Genomic DNA, 14816 nt, shown 5'->3' with positions numbered 1-14816 from the left:
GATGATAGGATGAAGGTGATGATGTTTCATGTTGCCAGGTGGTGTACATAATCATCATCTTCCAATGTCTGTGTTTAAAGTCTAATCTCTTGTTCTCCCTCATATATAGTCAGTTCTTCTTGCTCTCCTTATCTGTGTATCTTCTATTCTTTTTCCTCTGTGAGTAACCTTAAGATCGGGATCCCGTTATGCCTGGATTGTGCTCTTGGGTGGCATTTTGTCTCTTCTCATTACTTTTTTATTTTTATTTTAATGAACGCATCTTACTGAATGTCAAATGTGTTTTGGTGATGCCTCAGAAATAAGCTACTCAGAGTGACTTTACAGCTAGAGCAATGCTAAAATAGACTTATTAAACGAAATTGCTGAAATCAATGAAACATATTTTGCTTATTAAAATCTTTTTAGACTAACCTACTCTGAGCACCTTTCAGAGGTGTTTTAGGTCAAGTCACACTCTTTGAATGTGTGTGTGTGTGTGTGTGTGTAATAGCTTTACTCTTTGTTTTCCTATTGGCCTGGGTTAAAATAGAAATATGTGAATGTGATATAGAACTTGGCGTTGCCTTCAAATTGCAAGTTACTCACAAAAGATCATGTAATAATTGCAAAAGTAAAAGTTTATTCATTTAGCATGGCTTGTCCCTCCCTTGCTCTGTAAAGTTTGAAAACCCTTAAAGTGGTCATGACATGTTTTTTTTCTTTATATTTATATATATTTTAATGTGTTCCTTAGGGATCGCTTACAATGTTAGTAAAGGTTTTTGTGTGCACAAAAAAAAACAGTTGCAATCAAAATATTCAGACTTTCAGATGTGTGCAATGAACAAATCAAACAAAAGCTGATGAAATAGCTCAACACAACAAATGTTTCAAGTGGTTTGCCCAAATTTAACTGAAAATGAAACTTTTAATGACTTCTGCAGTTTCAAAATGATTCAACCCCCTGAATCGAATCCCTCTCGACAGAACACATCTGCAAAACAAGTGTTGTCTCAAGCAAACCTGATGCGACTAATCAAGGGCTTCATTAGTTACACCAGGTGTGCTTGAGCTAGAACACATGAAATATCTGAACTGGCTAGGTTTGGTCCAAAAAGTTAAAAGAAGGTATGATTGCCCTTCACAAACAAGGACCAGGGTACAAAAAGATAGCGAAGGCACTACATGTTCCTAGAGACACAGTTGGAAGCATAGTTTGCGAGTTCAAAGTTAAAGGAACAGTGGTTACTCTACCTGGACAGGGCAGAAAAAGGAAGCTATCAATGGCTGCAACCAGATTTCTGAGAAGCCAGGTTCAGAAAAACCCTTGAGTGACTGCAAAAACAAAACAAGCCTTTTTTGAGCTTGATAAATGGCTAGTTTATAATGAGGGCAAGATCTTAAGCTCTGAAGCTTGTTGGATGTTTTAATGGTAGAAAGACCTCTTATATGTCAAAAGATCAAGGAAAATTTGATCTCTCATGTCATGACCCCTTTAATTTATCCAAATGATTGAAGTTATCCAACCCTAAAATTGATCCAAAGTGACCTGAAAATTTAATTGAAAATAACATATTCCCAAAAGAATGAATCTATCTAATCACATTGGGAATTCCGTGTCAATACCCAGCCCTGTGAAGCACACATGTTCCTGTATGTTGACTATGTGTACGGTTGGTTTATCTATTGCACTGGAAGCATGCTCACTACAGAATGAATGACATTAAGCATTCACACTCAGTAGTGGTCACACAGTTTTTGCATGATTTTTTAAAAACAATTCTTATGTGACCTACCTGTCTTCCTCACAACCACTGCGTGAACATATGCCTTTAAACCAGTAACATTTTAATTTAATTGCATCTTAGTTCTGTTGACATTTCCAGAAAAGGGGCAGAATTACATTCTTTGATGATAAAATTGGTTTATTTTGATGGTTTATTATGCAATATTTCAGAAAAACATACAGATGTAGTACCGTAATAAATTAGCATCTCCTATTGGCCTATTTGATCATGTTAATCAAGCCAGAGAGCTAGTACTGTAGCTGCTGTTGTTTTGAGCAATCGTGCCCGTTATTCCAAATAGAAATACAATTCTTTATAATTGTTAATGAAAATGTAATAACTTGGTGTTCCTCCTCCACTGACATCACTAAGGCTGTGGTCCATGTGAGCTATTATAGTCAATATTGATTGGGTAATGAGTCAAAAATCTATTTAGCCATTGTTTTCTCACATTCACAATAACATCAGGATCTGTTTAGGTATGGGACATCTCATTTTCACCATCTTACTTATCCTTGATCGATAAAATAAAGGCCTGCCCTGTTTTCCTTGTTAGTTTCACTTAACAAAACAGCATGGGATTTTACAACTACAACCCTGTGATGTGGGCAGTTGTTTTAAAGTGTACCTGGTTTACGCATGTTAGTAAAAGCCAATCGGTTTTTGTAGATTGTGTCACAACCTTGGTTTGTGTTCCCAGTTTTACAGCATGTCTATTTCTATTGCTTGTTTAAATTCTGACTTGGATATAATGGAATTTATTTGTTTTCAGAATCAAGGCTCGAAGGCTGGCTCGCAATACCTAATAGGGTTAATATAAAAAGATATGGCTGGAAAAAGCAGGTAAGACTTCCATGAAGAATTATGTATTAAACTATTATTGTCCATGAATTTAGACGTGCATGACCTGCTCTATTCCCCCCTTTTCAATATTTGTTTTTGTTTCCCTCAGTATGTTGTGGTGAGCAGTAAAAAGATTCTCTTTTACAATGATGAACAAGACAAAGAGCAGTCCAACCCCTCTATGGTACTAGATATTGAGTAAGTATTCTGATGAATAACTATCCATGGATCAGTTTATCCATGTTAACTTGCCACTTGATTCATTCGTGTATGTAAAATTGAATGATTACACTTTCTGCTAAATAACAAAAATATATTATTTCAAAACAGCAAACTTTTCCATGTACGTCCTGTCACACAAGGCGACGTTTATCGAGCTGAGACGGATGAAATTCCACGAATATTCCAGGTCAGTTATTTTCAATGTTTTGCACGGAGATTCTATTTAAAAAATATTCATGAAATTCCCTGTAATGACGTATCACTGTATCAATGCTGTGTGCATAAATAGACATAGTTCAAAAACTGTGCTGGGAAACTATTCGTAAGCTGACGTTTCACACTGTACTTTCCTAAAACCTCGGATAATGTCCTTATTTGCATGTGTGAAATGTCAGTGTCTTTGATTGGGCGAACACAGCACACGACCTGTTTGCAGAAAAGGCTCTAGCATTGTGCATCCTTGTATAATATATTGACGACTGTACTATCAAGTTAATACTGAGTGGACTTTTCAGACTGTAAATTTCACGTTTTCTGTCACCATTTGCTGAAACATAGTCTACTTTTTATACAACACACAGCAATTCTGTGACTAACCAAAGCATGTGAATATGAGACATGTGATTGGGTGTCCTTTGCTAAGCCTCTAGCCACATCATTCTTACACCGTATCAATGCAGGGTTAACACCTCCAGAGCAGAGATTCATAAACCTAGATAAGAAGTGTTAACCCTGCTTCTAAATTACACGTGTGAAGCGTTTCTTTACCCGGAGTTCAAAGATTTAGTACAACGATAACCCGGGGTTAATTGCAGTGTGAAAAACCCTGTTGAAGATGAACAATATAAGCCGATGTGTGCATGCTGTTAAGAGAATGTAGAACATGCTGCTGCATCAAACAAGCAGATTCATCACCATGATGTATGTACTGCTGCTGCTCCAAAGAGCCATTAGAACCGCTTGTTTGCTCTCTAAGTGTGTCTGGGCCTGCTTTTCCAAAGGGTTTTACACTAGTGGACTGTTGATGTGTGTACCTGGTCGCTTCACCAGATAGCTTAAAATCTACTAGCTTGCCCAGAGTTATTTAACTCGTTGCTATTGTTAGCTAGTTAACTACAGTCCCCCATAGTATCAGTTACTGATGCAATGTCAAGTGAACCAAAATGGAAAGGGAACGTCTTCAGCTACATGCATATCCTCGATTCCCTGAGATGAAGGAACATGATATTGCGTAAGCTGGCTGCATTTCTAATTCTTGAATTTATGAGAACTGGAATTCGGCACTACTTTATATAGGCGGAGAACCCGCACAAGTAACCAGAGACGTTTACAGTTTACACAGAAATAAAAATTTTGTACAAAAGCCCAAATCATAAAATTGATGCGATTGGCAGGATTCTGTGTAAAACAGCTATAACAGTTTTTGCTTTTATAAAAATGTGTGATACATTGTGCAATATGCATGTATGTTAATGTCTCAAACATGTTTCATGACCCTCTAACTTTTACTTAAATGTACAATTTGAAAAATATGTTTTTGTTCTTCAGATACTTTATGCTAATGAGGGTGAGTGTAGGAAGGAAGCGGACATGGAGAGTGTTCCTCAGGGTGACAAGGCCAACTGCTTGCCCCACAAAGGCCATGAGTTCATCCCCACCCTCTACCATTTCCCCTCTAACTGTGAGGCGTGCTCCAAACCCCTGTGGCACGTGTTCAAGCCGCCGCCAGCCCTGGAGTGCCGCCGCTGCCACGTCAAGTGCCACAAGGACCATCTGGACAAGAAGGAGGACGTTATCGCCCCTTGCAAAGGTGAGCCACAAGCAGAAAATGCCTCTGTGTGTTTACTCTTTTATTATTCTTTTTTTTTTTACATTTAAAAGGTTTGACTGAAACTAAGTATTGATTACAACATGCAAACATGAACTATCAACTATTTTGATATTGAGTTAATCTCTTACTTGTTTCTTTGATTAATAAAATAAAAATGATTGAGATTAAATTATTTCCAGCACATACTGATCTTGATTTAATATATAACAACAAACTTACTATTTTTCTCACGCAGTGTAAATTAGTTTTATGAAGAATCTCTCTTTGCTACTGTTTATCCCATCGTTTTACAAGGTTTTTGCAATTCAGCTTTATCTTCTCCATTTGGCCCAGTCCTTAGCATCTTCTGGGCAAGGTCCACGGCCCACATATATACTGGAACACTGTCCATCCACCGTTTCTTTGGTCTTCCATGCTGTCAGTGGCCTCCTGGGTTGAAACAGAGGGCTGTTTTTGCCACAGAGCTCTTGTTACTGCTCATTATATAGCCGTATACAATGCTTCCCGCATATTCTCCATGATCGAGGTGATTCCAAGCCTTTGAGACGGTCAGGCCAAGTGTCTCCTGGAGCACATTCACATCCTTGGTGTGGAGGACTTGCTCGTGCTGCTTTGTTGTGGCCCAGCACTCTGCCCCATAAAGGGCCACTGAATGCACTACGGTCTTATAGATTTTGACCTGTCTCCACTTGAGCGATGCTGCATCGATTCTTCCCTGGGCATCGAGGATGGTGTCGCAAGGTATTTAAACTAGATGATCTTCTTCAAATCCTGTCCATCAATGTTGATGGTGCCATTGGTTTGGGGGGCCAAAATCCAGGTACTCAATCTTTTGAATGTTTAGCCGCATTCTGCTTTCACTAAGCCGTTGGATGTTGAAGCACAGAGCAGGTCTCCTGCAAAAGCAATGCTTTGCGTACAAGAGTGTCCAGGGGTGCGGTGATTGGAAGTCTGCTGTCACTGTGTCTATGCAAAGGATGAACAGAAGGGGCGAGAGGGCTGAGCCTTGGTGAACACCGACAGTGATGTTGAAATGTGGTGAAATCCCAACTGGGCATCAAACCATGCTTGTGACATTACAGGAAAGATATTAGACCACATACACCTCAGGGATGTCATGAGATTGCAGTCTTCGCCAGATAACTTGCGTGAAACTCAATCAAATGCCTTTTCCAGGTCCAGGAATGCCATGTGCACCGTTCTTCTCCAGATGCTTCTCCGTCAGCAACCAGGTGGCAAGATAGGGTCCATCATGGTGCCACATCCTTTGATGAAGCCACACTGATTGGATGTGATGTTTTGGAGGTGTTGGTCCAGTACCCACTGAAATACCTTTTGAACAATCGAATTTGGGTGGTAGTTGCCCTTACCTTTCCTGATTGGCACAGTTGTGCTGGTTGTTCAGGTGTTGGGGGGGCTTGTTCTCAGCCATGACTCGAATGAGGACCTCAAAACTGCTGCTTCACACTCTCCAAGCATCTTCCAGATCTCAGCTGGTATGTCGCTGTGGCCAGTCCGCTTCCCATTCTACATCTTCACCTCCATAGTTGAAATCAGTGATGCGGGTCCAAAGGTGGGCTTGATTTTAGCAGTAATGTAATTTGTTTCAAATGCCGGCAAAGTAAATCAGAGTTTCGCAAGACCTGGTTGTCAGCCTCTACGATTTTCATGACGTGACCGATATCTTGGATCGAACAGTGGCAGAACTTGGCGAGGCGGGAGATGTTGTTTACCCCTTCTCTTGCACTTCTTGTTTGATTGTTTGATTGACAGTGAATTTTACCTGTAAATGCTGATTTTAAAAAATGCAGGTAACGGGCCCTCTAATCAGAAAGTTACATTTAATCTACAGCAAAGATTGTATTGTGAAAATGGCTAATGACAAGGCATCTCACAGCAACACTCATTTTGTTCTTGTCCCTCAGTTAATTATGATGTGACATCAGCTCGAGACATGCTGCTTCTGGCCTTGTCCCAAGATGAGCAGAAGAAATGGATTGGTCATCTCGGCAAGAAGATTCCCAAGACCCCTCCTTCTACCTTCTCAAGGGCGTCTCCACGCACAATGTCCACTCGCTCCGTAGCAAACCAGTCCTTCCGCAAGAACCCCAAAAACATGCCAGGAAAGCCAAGGTAACTACAACCATACCGTGTCACACCAATCTTAAAGCACATTATGCATTTGGAGCAGAGAATAGGATTTTCAGTGCAGCATAGTTTTAACCAGAAAGCATTCTCTCTGGATTTGATTGCAAGTCATATTTCACTCCAAAAGAAATAATAAAATGTCTTCAGGACAATAAAAAGCACACATTTCCCCCATTTCTTATTACTGTAATGTAGTGATGAAATAAAAAACATGATTCAATAATCTTTCTGCAGCACTGGCAGATTCTGGTCGTTCCATTTAGTAGTGATCATTCATCAAAGTCCCTTTAAGACAAGTCATTTCACTCGGCGACCATTTTGAAACGCCTCTCGGGCATGCAAGTGCAGCTCCTATCTCTTTGAATGGGGAAACATCAAATTCTCCAAATCTGTTCACCAAGCTTTCGATTAAATTTCATATTTGAAATCACCAATGAAATCTGACAACAACTGTCTCAGAAATTTTGTTTCTAAATGCTCGATTCATGACAGAAAACAAAATTGTTCATGCTGGATCAAGCTGGCAGTGGAAGCGCATCTGACTGTTTCTATAGAAATCGGAGCTTCTAACGGAAGGCGGGAATTATTCCACCATATGATTTATTCATACATTTATTGCACAATACGAGTGAGGCGTCGTGTGTTATTCTATAGTGTTTGAGGGTGGTTCTGTCCTGCCCGTTTCCCCCAGCCCTCTCAAAGTGCACACCACCCCCAAACATCACTGTCTGGTGGTCGATGGCCCTTCGCCACGGCAGTGTGTTTGTTTATTTTTAAAAAGGAAAAGAAAAGAAAGAAATTGCCACCGTCACATCCTGTGCATATTGTCTGTGCTATCATTAATAACAATCAAAAAGAAATAATGCTAATGCTGAGAGAAAAAGAAAAATACTGAACTCTCAGTTGATTGATGTGCATCTTTGCTTAAGTAAATTTGTATAAATAAATATCTCAAGTAGTTAAACGGTTAAAAGGAGTGTTTAATTGTGTAAAAATGTATTGTTAAAGACCACTATTTTGGTATTGTGACAATAATACAAAAATAACTTTATTGTAGCGTTAAAAAATATGTATTTAAAATGTATTTATTTCATAGTATTTGCAGTACTGACTTTATGCTGATTTAAATTAGATTTTTGTTCTTCATTGTAGGAAATAATGGTAAATAAAATAAAACAGCTAGATAAAAAAAATTAATGACAAAACATTGACTTATGCACTCATCAGTTACGTTGTGTTTCAAACTGTTGAATAAACTTCATGCTAACATAATTCCTTATTCATTTTTTAAAATATATACTACATTTGGGGTGAAATGTGACTGGCACATGTTTTTATAAGATTGAGATATAAAGAGCTGTAATTATTGCTAATGAAGGCCATAAGTTCCTGGCTGTAGAGGCAGGGTAGTCTCGTGACGGGCTGTTTATTTGCTGTTGTCTTGTAGCAGGGCGCAGTCCAGTCTCCATGCGGCAGACACAACATCCAGTACATGCTGACAACATCATACAGCTTCTCCACACCTTACATGTCTAATGGTGTAGTCCACTGCTGCTGTGTTTGTTCAGTGCCTTCATTCACAGCTTTAAAGGTCGAGGTTAACTGTGGACAGTTGCTCTTTAGAGGCCTGTCCTTTTCTGTTTACTCTGGGTTTTTGTTTACAAGAATGGCAAATTCTTTCTGTTACAAACTTAACCAATTAAAAGGGAATTTCCTTTATCTGGACAGAGGCTCTCTACGGTCTTGGCTTTAAAACTTGAAATTTCCCCCTATATTCTGCCATTTGTATCTTGTATCCACTGCAGGAGACAATGGGTGAAGATTGACGTCCAGCTCCCCTTCGCTGGGCGTAATGGGTGCATCTAGACCAGGGGTGTCCAGTCCTGCTCCTGCGGGCCACTGTCCTGCAGAGTTCAGCTCCAACCCCAATCAAACACACCTGAACCAGCTAATCAAGATCTCACTAGGCATACTAGAAACTTATTGAGGCAAGCTGGAGCCAAACTCTGCAGGACAGTGGCCCTCCAGGACCAAGTTTGGACACCCCTGAGCTAGATGGTCCAACCACATCCATAGCCCTATCACTAAACATAACCCAACTGGTGTTGTCAAAAGTACCGACTTCGGTACCAAGTTGGTACTGATATTTGTAAAAATGTGACGATACCAGCATTTCCCTCTAGCATTTTGAGCGCTGTTGAACAGATTCTTAAACACCTCTGATTGGCCATTGCGTTCACATGCTCAACATTTATGTCTCTGATTGACCATTGTGTTCATGCGCTCAGGTGGATTGGCTTCAATATAAGCTGTTTTTAGATTAACAAGAAAGTTTTGATTTCTGAAACTTACAGGATGTTTTTATAGTACTTTTATGACCTCTTATATGTTAAAAGATCAAGGGAATTTTGATTTCTCATTTCATGACCCCCTTAAGCAAAATAATCTTTAGCCTATTATCAGTTTAACCATTATGCAGCATGACGAAAATATGACTACGTTTTCATTGATGCCCAGGCTTTTAGTCGACTAAAACGTGACTGAATGAAAACAGGGCAAGGTTGACTAAATATGATAAAAACTAAAAAGTACATTTGACACAGGACTAAGACTAAATGTAAATAGCTGACAAAATTAACACTAGCACCAGTGCACAAAGCAAGGTCCATAAAGACATGGATGAGCGAGTTTGGTGTGAAGGAACTTGACTGGCCTGCACAGAGTCCGGACCTCAACCCGGGAGAACAGCTTTGGGATGAATTAGAGTGGAGACTGCGAGCCAGGCCTACTCATCCAACATCAGTGCCTGACCTCACAAATGCGCTTCTAGAAGAATAGTCAAAAATTCCCATAAAACACACTCCTAAACCTTGTGGAAAGCCTTCCCAGAAAAGTTGAAGCTGTTACAGCTGTAAAGGGTGGGCCAACTCCATATTAAACCCTACCGATTAAGAATGGGATGTCAAAACTTTTGGCAATATAGTGTGTGTTGAGTGCATGAACACAATGGCCAATCAGAGACACATATGTTGAGCCCGTGAACACAATGGCCAATCAGAGACACAATTGTTGAGCACATGAACACAATGGCCAATCACAGACACATATGTTGACTGTGTGAACGCAATGGCCAATCAGAGACACAAATGTTGAGCACATGAACACAATGGCCAATCAGAGCCACAATTGTTGAGCACATGAACACAATGGCCAATTAGAGACACAAATGTTGAGCACATGAACACAATGGCCAATCACAGACACATATGTTGACTGTGTGAACGCAATGGCCAATCAGAGACACAAATGTTGAGCACATGAACACAATGGCCAATCAGAGCCACAATTGTTGAGCACATGAACACAATGGCCAATTAGAGACACAAATGTTGAGCACATGAACACAATGGCCAATCAGAGACACAAATGTTGAGCACATGAACACAATGGCCAATCAGAGACACAAATGTTGAGCATATGAACACAATGGCCAATCAGAGAAACATATGTTGAGCCTGTGAACACAATGGCCAATCAGAGACACATATGTTGAGCCTGTGAACACAATGGCCAATCAGAGAAACATATGTTGAGCACATGAACACAATGGCCAATCAGAGACACATATGTTGAGCCTGTGAACACAATGGCCAATCAGAGACACATATGTTGAGCACATGAACACAATGGCCAATCAGAGACACATATGTTGAGCACATGAACACAATGGCCAATCAGAGACACAATTGTTGAGCACATGAACACAATGGCCAATCAGAGACACAAATGTTGAGCACATGAACACAATGGCCAATCAGAGACACATATGTTGAGCACATGAACACAATGGCCAATCAGAGACACAATTGTTGAGCACATGAACACAATGGCCAATCAGAGACACATATGTTGAGCACATGAACACAATGGCCAATCAGAGACACATATGTTGAGCCCGTGAACACAATGGCCAATCAGAAACATATATGTTGAGCCCGTGTACACAATGGCCAATCAGAGACACATATGTAGACTGTGTGAACACAATGGCCAATCAGAAACATATATGTTGACTGCGTTAACAATGGCCAATCAGAGGTGTTTAAGAATCTGTTTCAACAGCAATCAAAATGCTAGAGGGAAATGCTGGTATCGTCACATTTTTTAAATTTCAGTACCGACTTGGTACCAAAGTCGGTATTTTTGACAATGCTAAGCTTTGTGGACACCCATAATGTCCAGAGAGGGGGAACTGGATGTCGTTTTTCTGTTCTTTAAATTTCTATGATGGTAACAAAATGTCAATCACACAAAACCTGACAAAGGAAGTGATTATATTTTGCTTGAAGAAGATGAAGCTTAATTTTAGGATGTTTTTTGTATTGTCGCATAATTGACATTGAGTATCACTAAAGCTGCTTCTGTGTCTGTATTGAAGACAAACATTGCAGAATATTGTTGTACTCCTACACCACTACCTGTACTGTTATACAGTGTTCAGTAACCAGCTGTTATACTAAACTCACCTATATTGCAATACATATCGTGGCCACTGTATTGTGATGACAGTTAGCTATTCTTATTACTGTCATTTAAAATAAACAATAAGAATTACCATAGAGATTTCAATACAACATCCAGATGCTTTGTAGTAATTTTAAGGATAAATGTCCTTATCATAAAAATAATGTCATAATGCATACAAATATCTTCAGGCTGTATTTCCTTCATGCAAAATATAACTTCTAAAAGTTTCTCTGTTTTCTGCAGTCAAATGTTGTGGTTTTTTGTTCGATTCACCCACGTCGAGAGATGTGTGTGAATCATATTATGATGATGACTGAAAAGTTCTGTTTAACATGGAATTTCAGTAAGAGTGATCCTACATTTAAACTTTATTTCAAACACTGGACATTTTCTTTTCTTCTTTCCTCCAGCTAACCATCTGAACCTCTGGATTAAATTGGGATTTTTGTACTTTCCTCTCTAAAAAAAAAAAAAAAAAAAAAAAAAAGTATACACAAAATTCTGTAACAAACATGTAATTAACCTTTTAAAGTTGCATTTCACAACTGAAAAAAACAGACAGTAATTGGTGCTGAAATTCAGGATTTACCTACCGCAAGGCATCATGGACTCTTTTTGGCATCATCTTTTTCTGCCCTCTTCTCCCCATTTTTTCCACACCACATATCCTACTGTCCAGAGGAAAGCTTTGACATCTTTTCACAGCTTGGGAAGGAAACTATAGGCTGTTCTCATGGCCATGTCTTTCTGTTTGGACTCTGAAACCTCTGGGATTGGGACTATAGCTTGGCACCATGGCAAATGGGGAAATTTGGGGAATTAACCGTAAAAGGGTCTTTTTGTTTGCGAACCATTTCCACTTCGATCCACTTTGATGCCGCCTTCTGATGGACTCTGGTTGCCTTATTCTATGCCTCAAAATGAATTGGGTTTGGTTGCAAAGTATTGGGTACTGAGAGTTTCTGAGGGAAGATTTTGAGGTTTTTTTATGGAGCATGGAAGATCATTACAGTCTATGCATAATATTATCATAATTGTCATTATCATTATTATTGTTTTTGGAGGCTCCAAGCCATAGGATACCATCAAAATGGCATCAGGAGGCATAAAATGTCACAGAAACCATTGAAAATAAATTGTCTGTGTGTGTGTTCATTGGGTACATTGTTTCTGTAATAATTTTTTTTTTTTTTTTTTTTTGTAATGTGTTGCCTTACATTTGATTCATAGATAAATGTTTCAAAAAGGAAAACATTAAGTTAACAAATGTAACTGCACTGTTTGAATTGTAATTTATTTGTAGAACTAAACATCTGTAGCGTTTGGCTCACCTAGTGCCTTTTGGATAACAATTTTACTGCCATATCTGTTTGCGCTCCTCTCCAAACAAATCTTTACTATTATCATACTTTGAAAACAAACATATCTATTACAGTGTGATTTTTACCAGAACCTAAAGGGTTTGAAACAGAGCGGACCATCTATTGCATGTCTTCAATGTTGTCAACCAAAGTTCAGAAGTTCTGCATGTGGAACCATGATGAAGGCAACATGTCCTGCTTTTTTTCTTTAATAATATCAATAAAAAACATCCCCAGCTCCCCGTCAAAGCGGTTTCCGTCAGTGTACATACTCATGAATCAAGATGATGAATACCTCCTCAATAATCCAACATGGTTTTTACAAATGTGTTCAGTAAAATAAGCACTGGAACAATGATCTGTTTTGATGTGGATGTATTGCATGTTAAATTGCATTGGAGGCCGCACTGATGGATATGTGTCAATAAACATATCTTTATCTATCGCCTGAGTGTGTTTTACCTGATCTTACCTACCTGGTTCACAACTCAAGCTGACCTAAAAACACAGTACAGTTTATAATGTAGAGTTTGTAATGCAATGCATTTTAAATGTGAATGGCTAATTATCATGACATATGGGATATACTTTTTAAAAAGTTTACAGAGATTAGGTTTTTTTAGTGTGTGTGTGTGTGTGTGTGTGTGTGTGTGTGTGTGTGTGAGAAAATCCAGTGGTGCTATAACTTATGGTAACTTGAAGCCTTTTCTTTATATAGTATCATGGATAATTGTTACCACATGCATTATAATACATATCTATTTATTGTTGCACCAACATGATAAACTACCAGTTTGAGATGTAACAAGGAATCTACAATTAATGCATTTTATCTTTGGTTTTATATAATATATTACATTATACATTACAAAAACCTATATAAATAAAGGTTATACAATACAGGTTATATATCAAACCTGTTATTTATTTGGCATTCAATAGCATGTTTTACCCTCATCCTTCCCTTGGGTTATTTTGAAATATTGAGTGTTCATCAAAGGGGTCCAAGACCCCAGGACTTTTCTCTCACTTGAACCACGAATACACACAAATCAAATTGAATGGATTCAAGGAGTTTTGTGGTTGAAATTTCACTCACGGGTCAAATTGACGCCCATAGGAATGAATGAATGATTGAGGCATTTATTTAGCACTTTCATACTGTACACCCAAAGTGCTTTACAATCATATCAGGGGATCTCTCATGCAAGGGATGCTTCAGTACACATAGAAAAACCTAAAAAAAGCTCGAAATTCTAACTAAAAATGCTAAAACTTTACCAAAAAATTATGTTATAATGTCTACATGTGTATCTGAGTGCATACTGAAGACAAATGACTTTAGGACCCAGCGGAAACAACTCATTTGCTCCATATAGAGCTATAAGGCCATCTAGTGGCAAGAGCCATGAAATATCATGTTATATTATTATTTTTCCACAAGAGGTCGGCAGAGACACCCAATGTAAGATATTTTGAGCTGAATTAAATGGGTTATGCATGAAATAGTAAGTTATTTTAAATTTAAGATGAAAGAATGTGAGGAATGTGCTGAAATTACTATTTATTTATTATTTATTGATAAAAAATTAAAAATTAAATAAAATAAGCTTTCTGAAAGTATAATTTTAGGGCTTCAGGTCATTTTGACCCACGAGGGAAAGATGTGTAACAAAGTGCGAGGGAAGGATGAGGGTTAATGATATAATAGGCTAATAGCAATAGTCACTGTGGCTCCTGTCTCCCTCGTCTCCCCCATGGAGAGCTCTCCCGCTATGTTGGTGGTGTACTTAATTTCGATTCCCTGCCTAATTATTACCCCCACCCACGCTGAAGCCGCTACATGATTGCCTAATCCCGTCCCGCTCAATTTGATGGATCCTTGGAAGGCAGCCTTCCTTTTGAGTCCTTCGTTCAGCTCACTTTGAAGGATGCATCAAGTGTATCCTTCATGTCCTTCAATCACCCACAATCCTTTGCACACATTCCAATTCACAAAAAAAGGACTGACTGAAAACGAGCTCATTAGGAAATTTAAGAGAAAGGTGAAGGCATACATGTTATGTTTTGTTTTGGTGTAAATTGATCATGAAGCCTGAACTGCCGAGTCAGAGT

General features: G+C 38.8%; 1 protein-coding gene across 2 annotated transcripts in view; it reads left to right on the top strand.

Moving 5' to 3' along the window:
• The window catches only part of rock1 (Rho-associated, coiled-coil containing protein kinase 1), a 79292-nt gene extending 66146 nt beyond the window's left edge, over window positions 1-13146 (top strand). The window contains exons 28-33 of one of the 2 annotated variants that reach the window (XM_084119701.1): window positions 2542-2612; window positions 2722-2810; window positions 2943-3021; window positions 4383-4644; window positions 6591-6798; window positions 11751-13146. In XM_084119701.1, the coding sequence (XP_083975827.1) occupies window positions 2542-2612; window positions 2722-2810; window positions 2943-3021; window positions 4383-4644; window positions 6591-6798; window positions 11751-11754 (713 nt within the window). In that variant the 3' untranslated portion in view covers window positions 11755-13146. Of the gene's footprint in view, window positions 1-2541; window positions 2613-2721; window positions 2811-2942; window positions 3022-4382; window positions 4645-6590; window positions 6799-8260; window positions 8458-11750 lie in introns of those variants that run through there. The other variant, XM_084119700.1, reaches the window with a different exon arrangement.
• Window positions 13147-14816: the final 1670 nt, after the last annotated feature.

This window comes from Abramis brama, assembly GCF_963993115.1.
Source record: "Abramis brama genome assembly, chromosome: 7".
NCBI classification, from domain to species: Eukaryota; Metazoa; Chordata; class Actinopteri; order Cypriniformes; family Leuciscidae; genus Abramis; species Abramis brama.
This window is presented reverse-complemented; position numbering and strand designations above follow the sequence as displayed.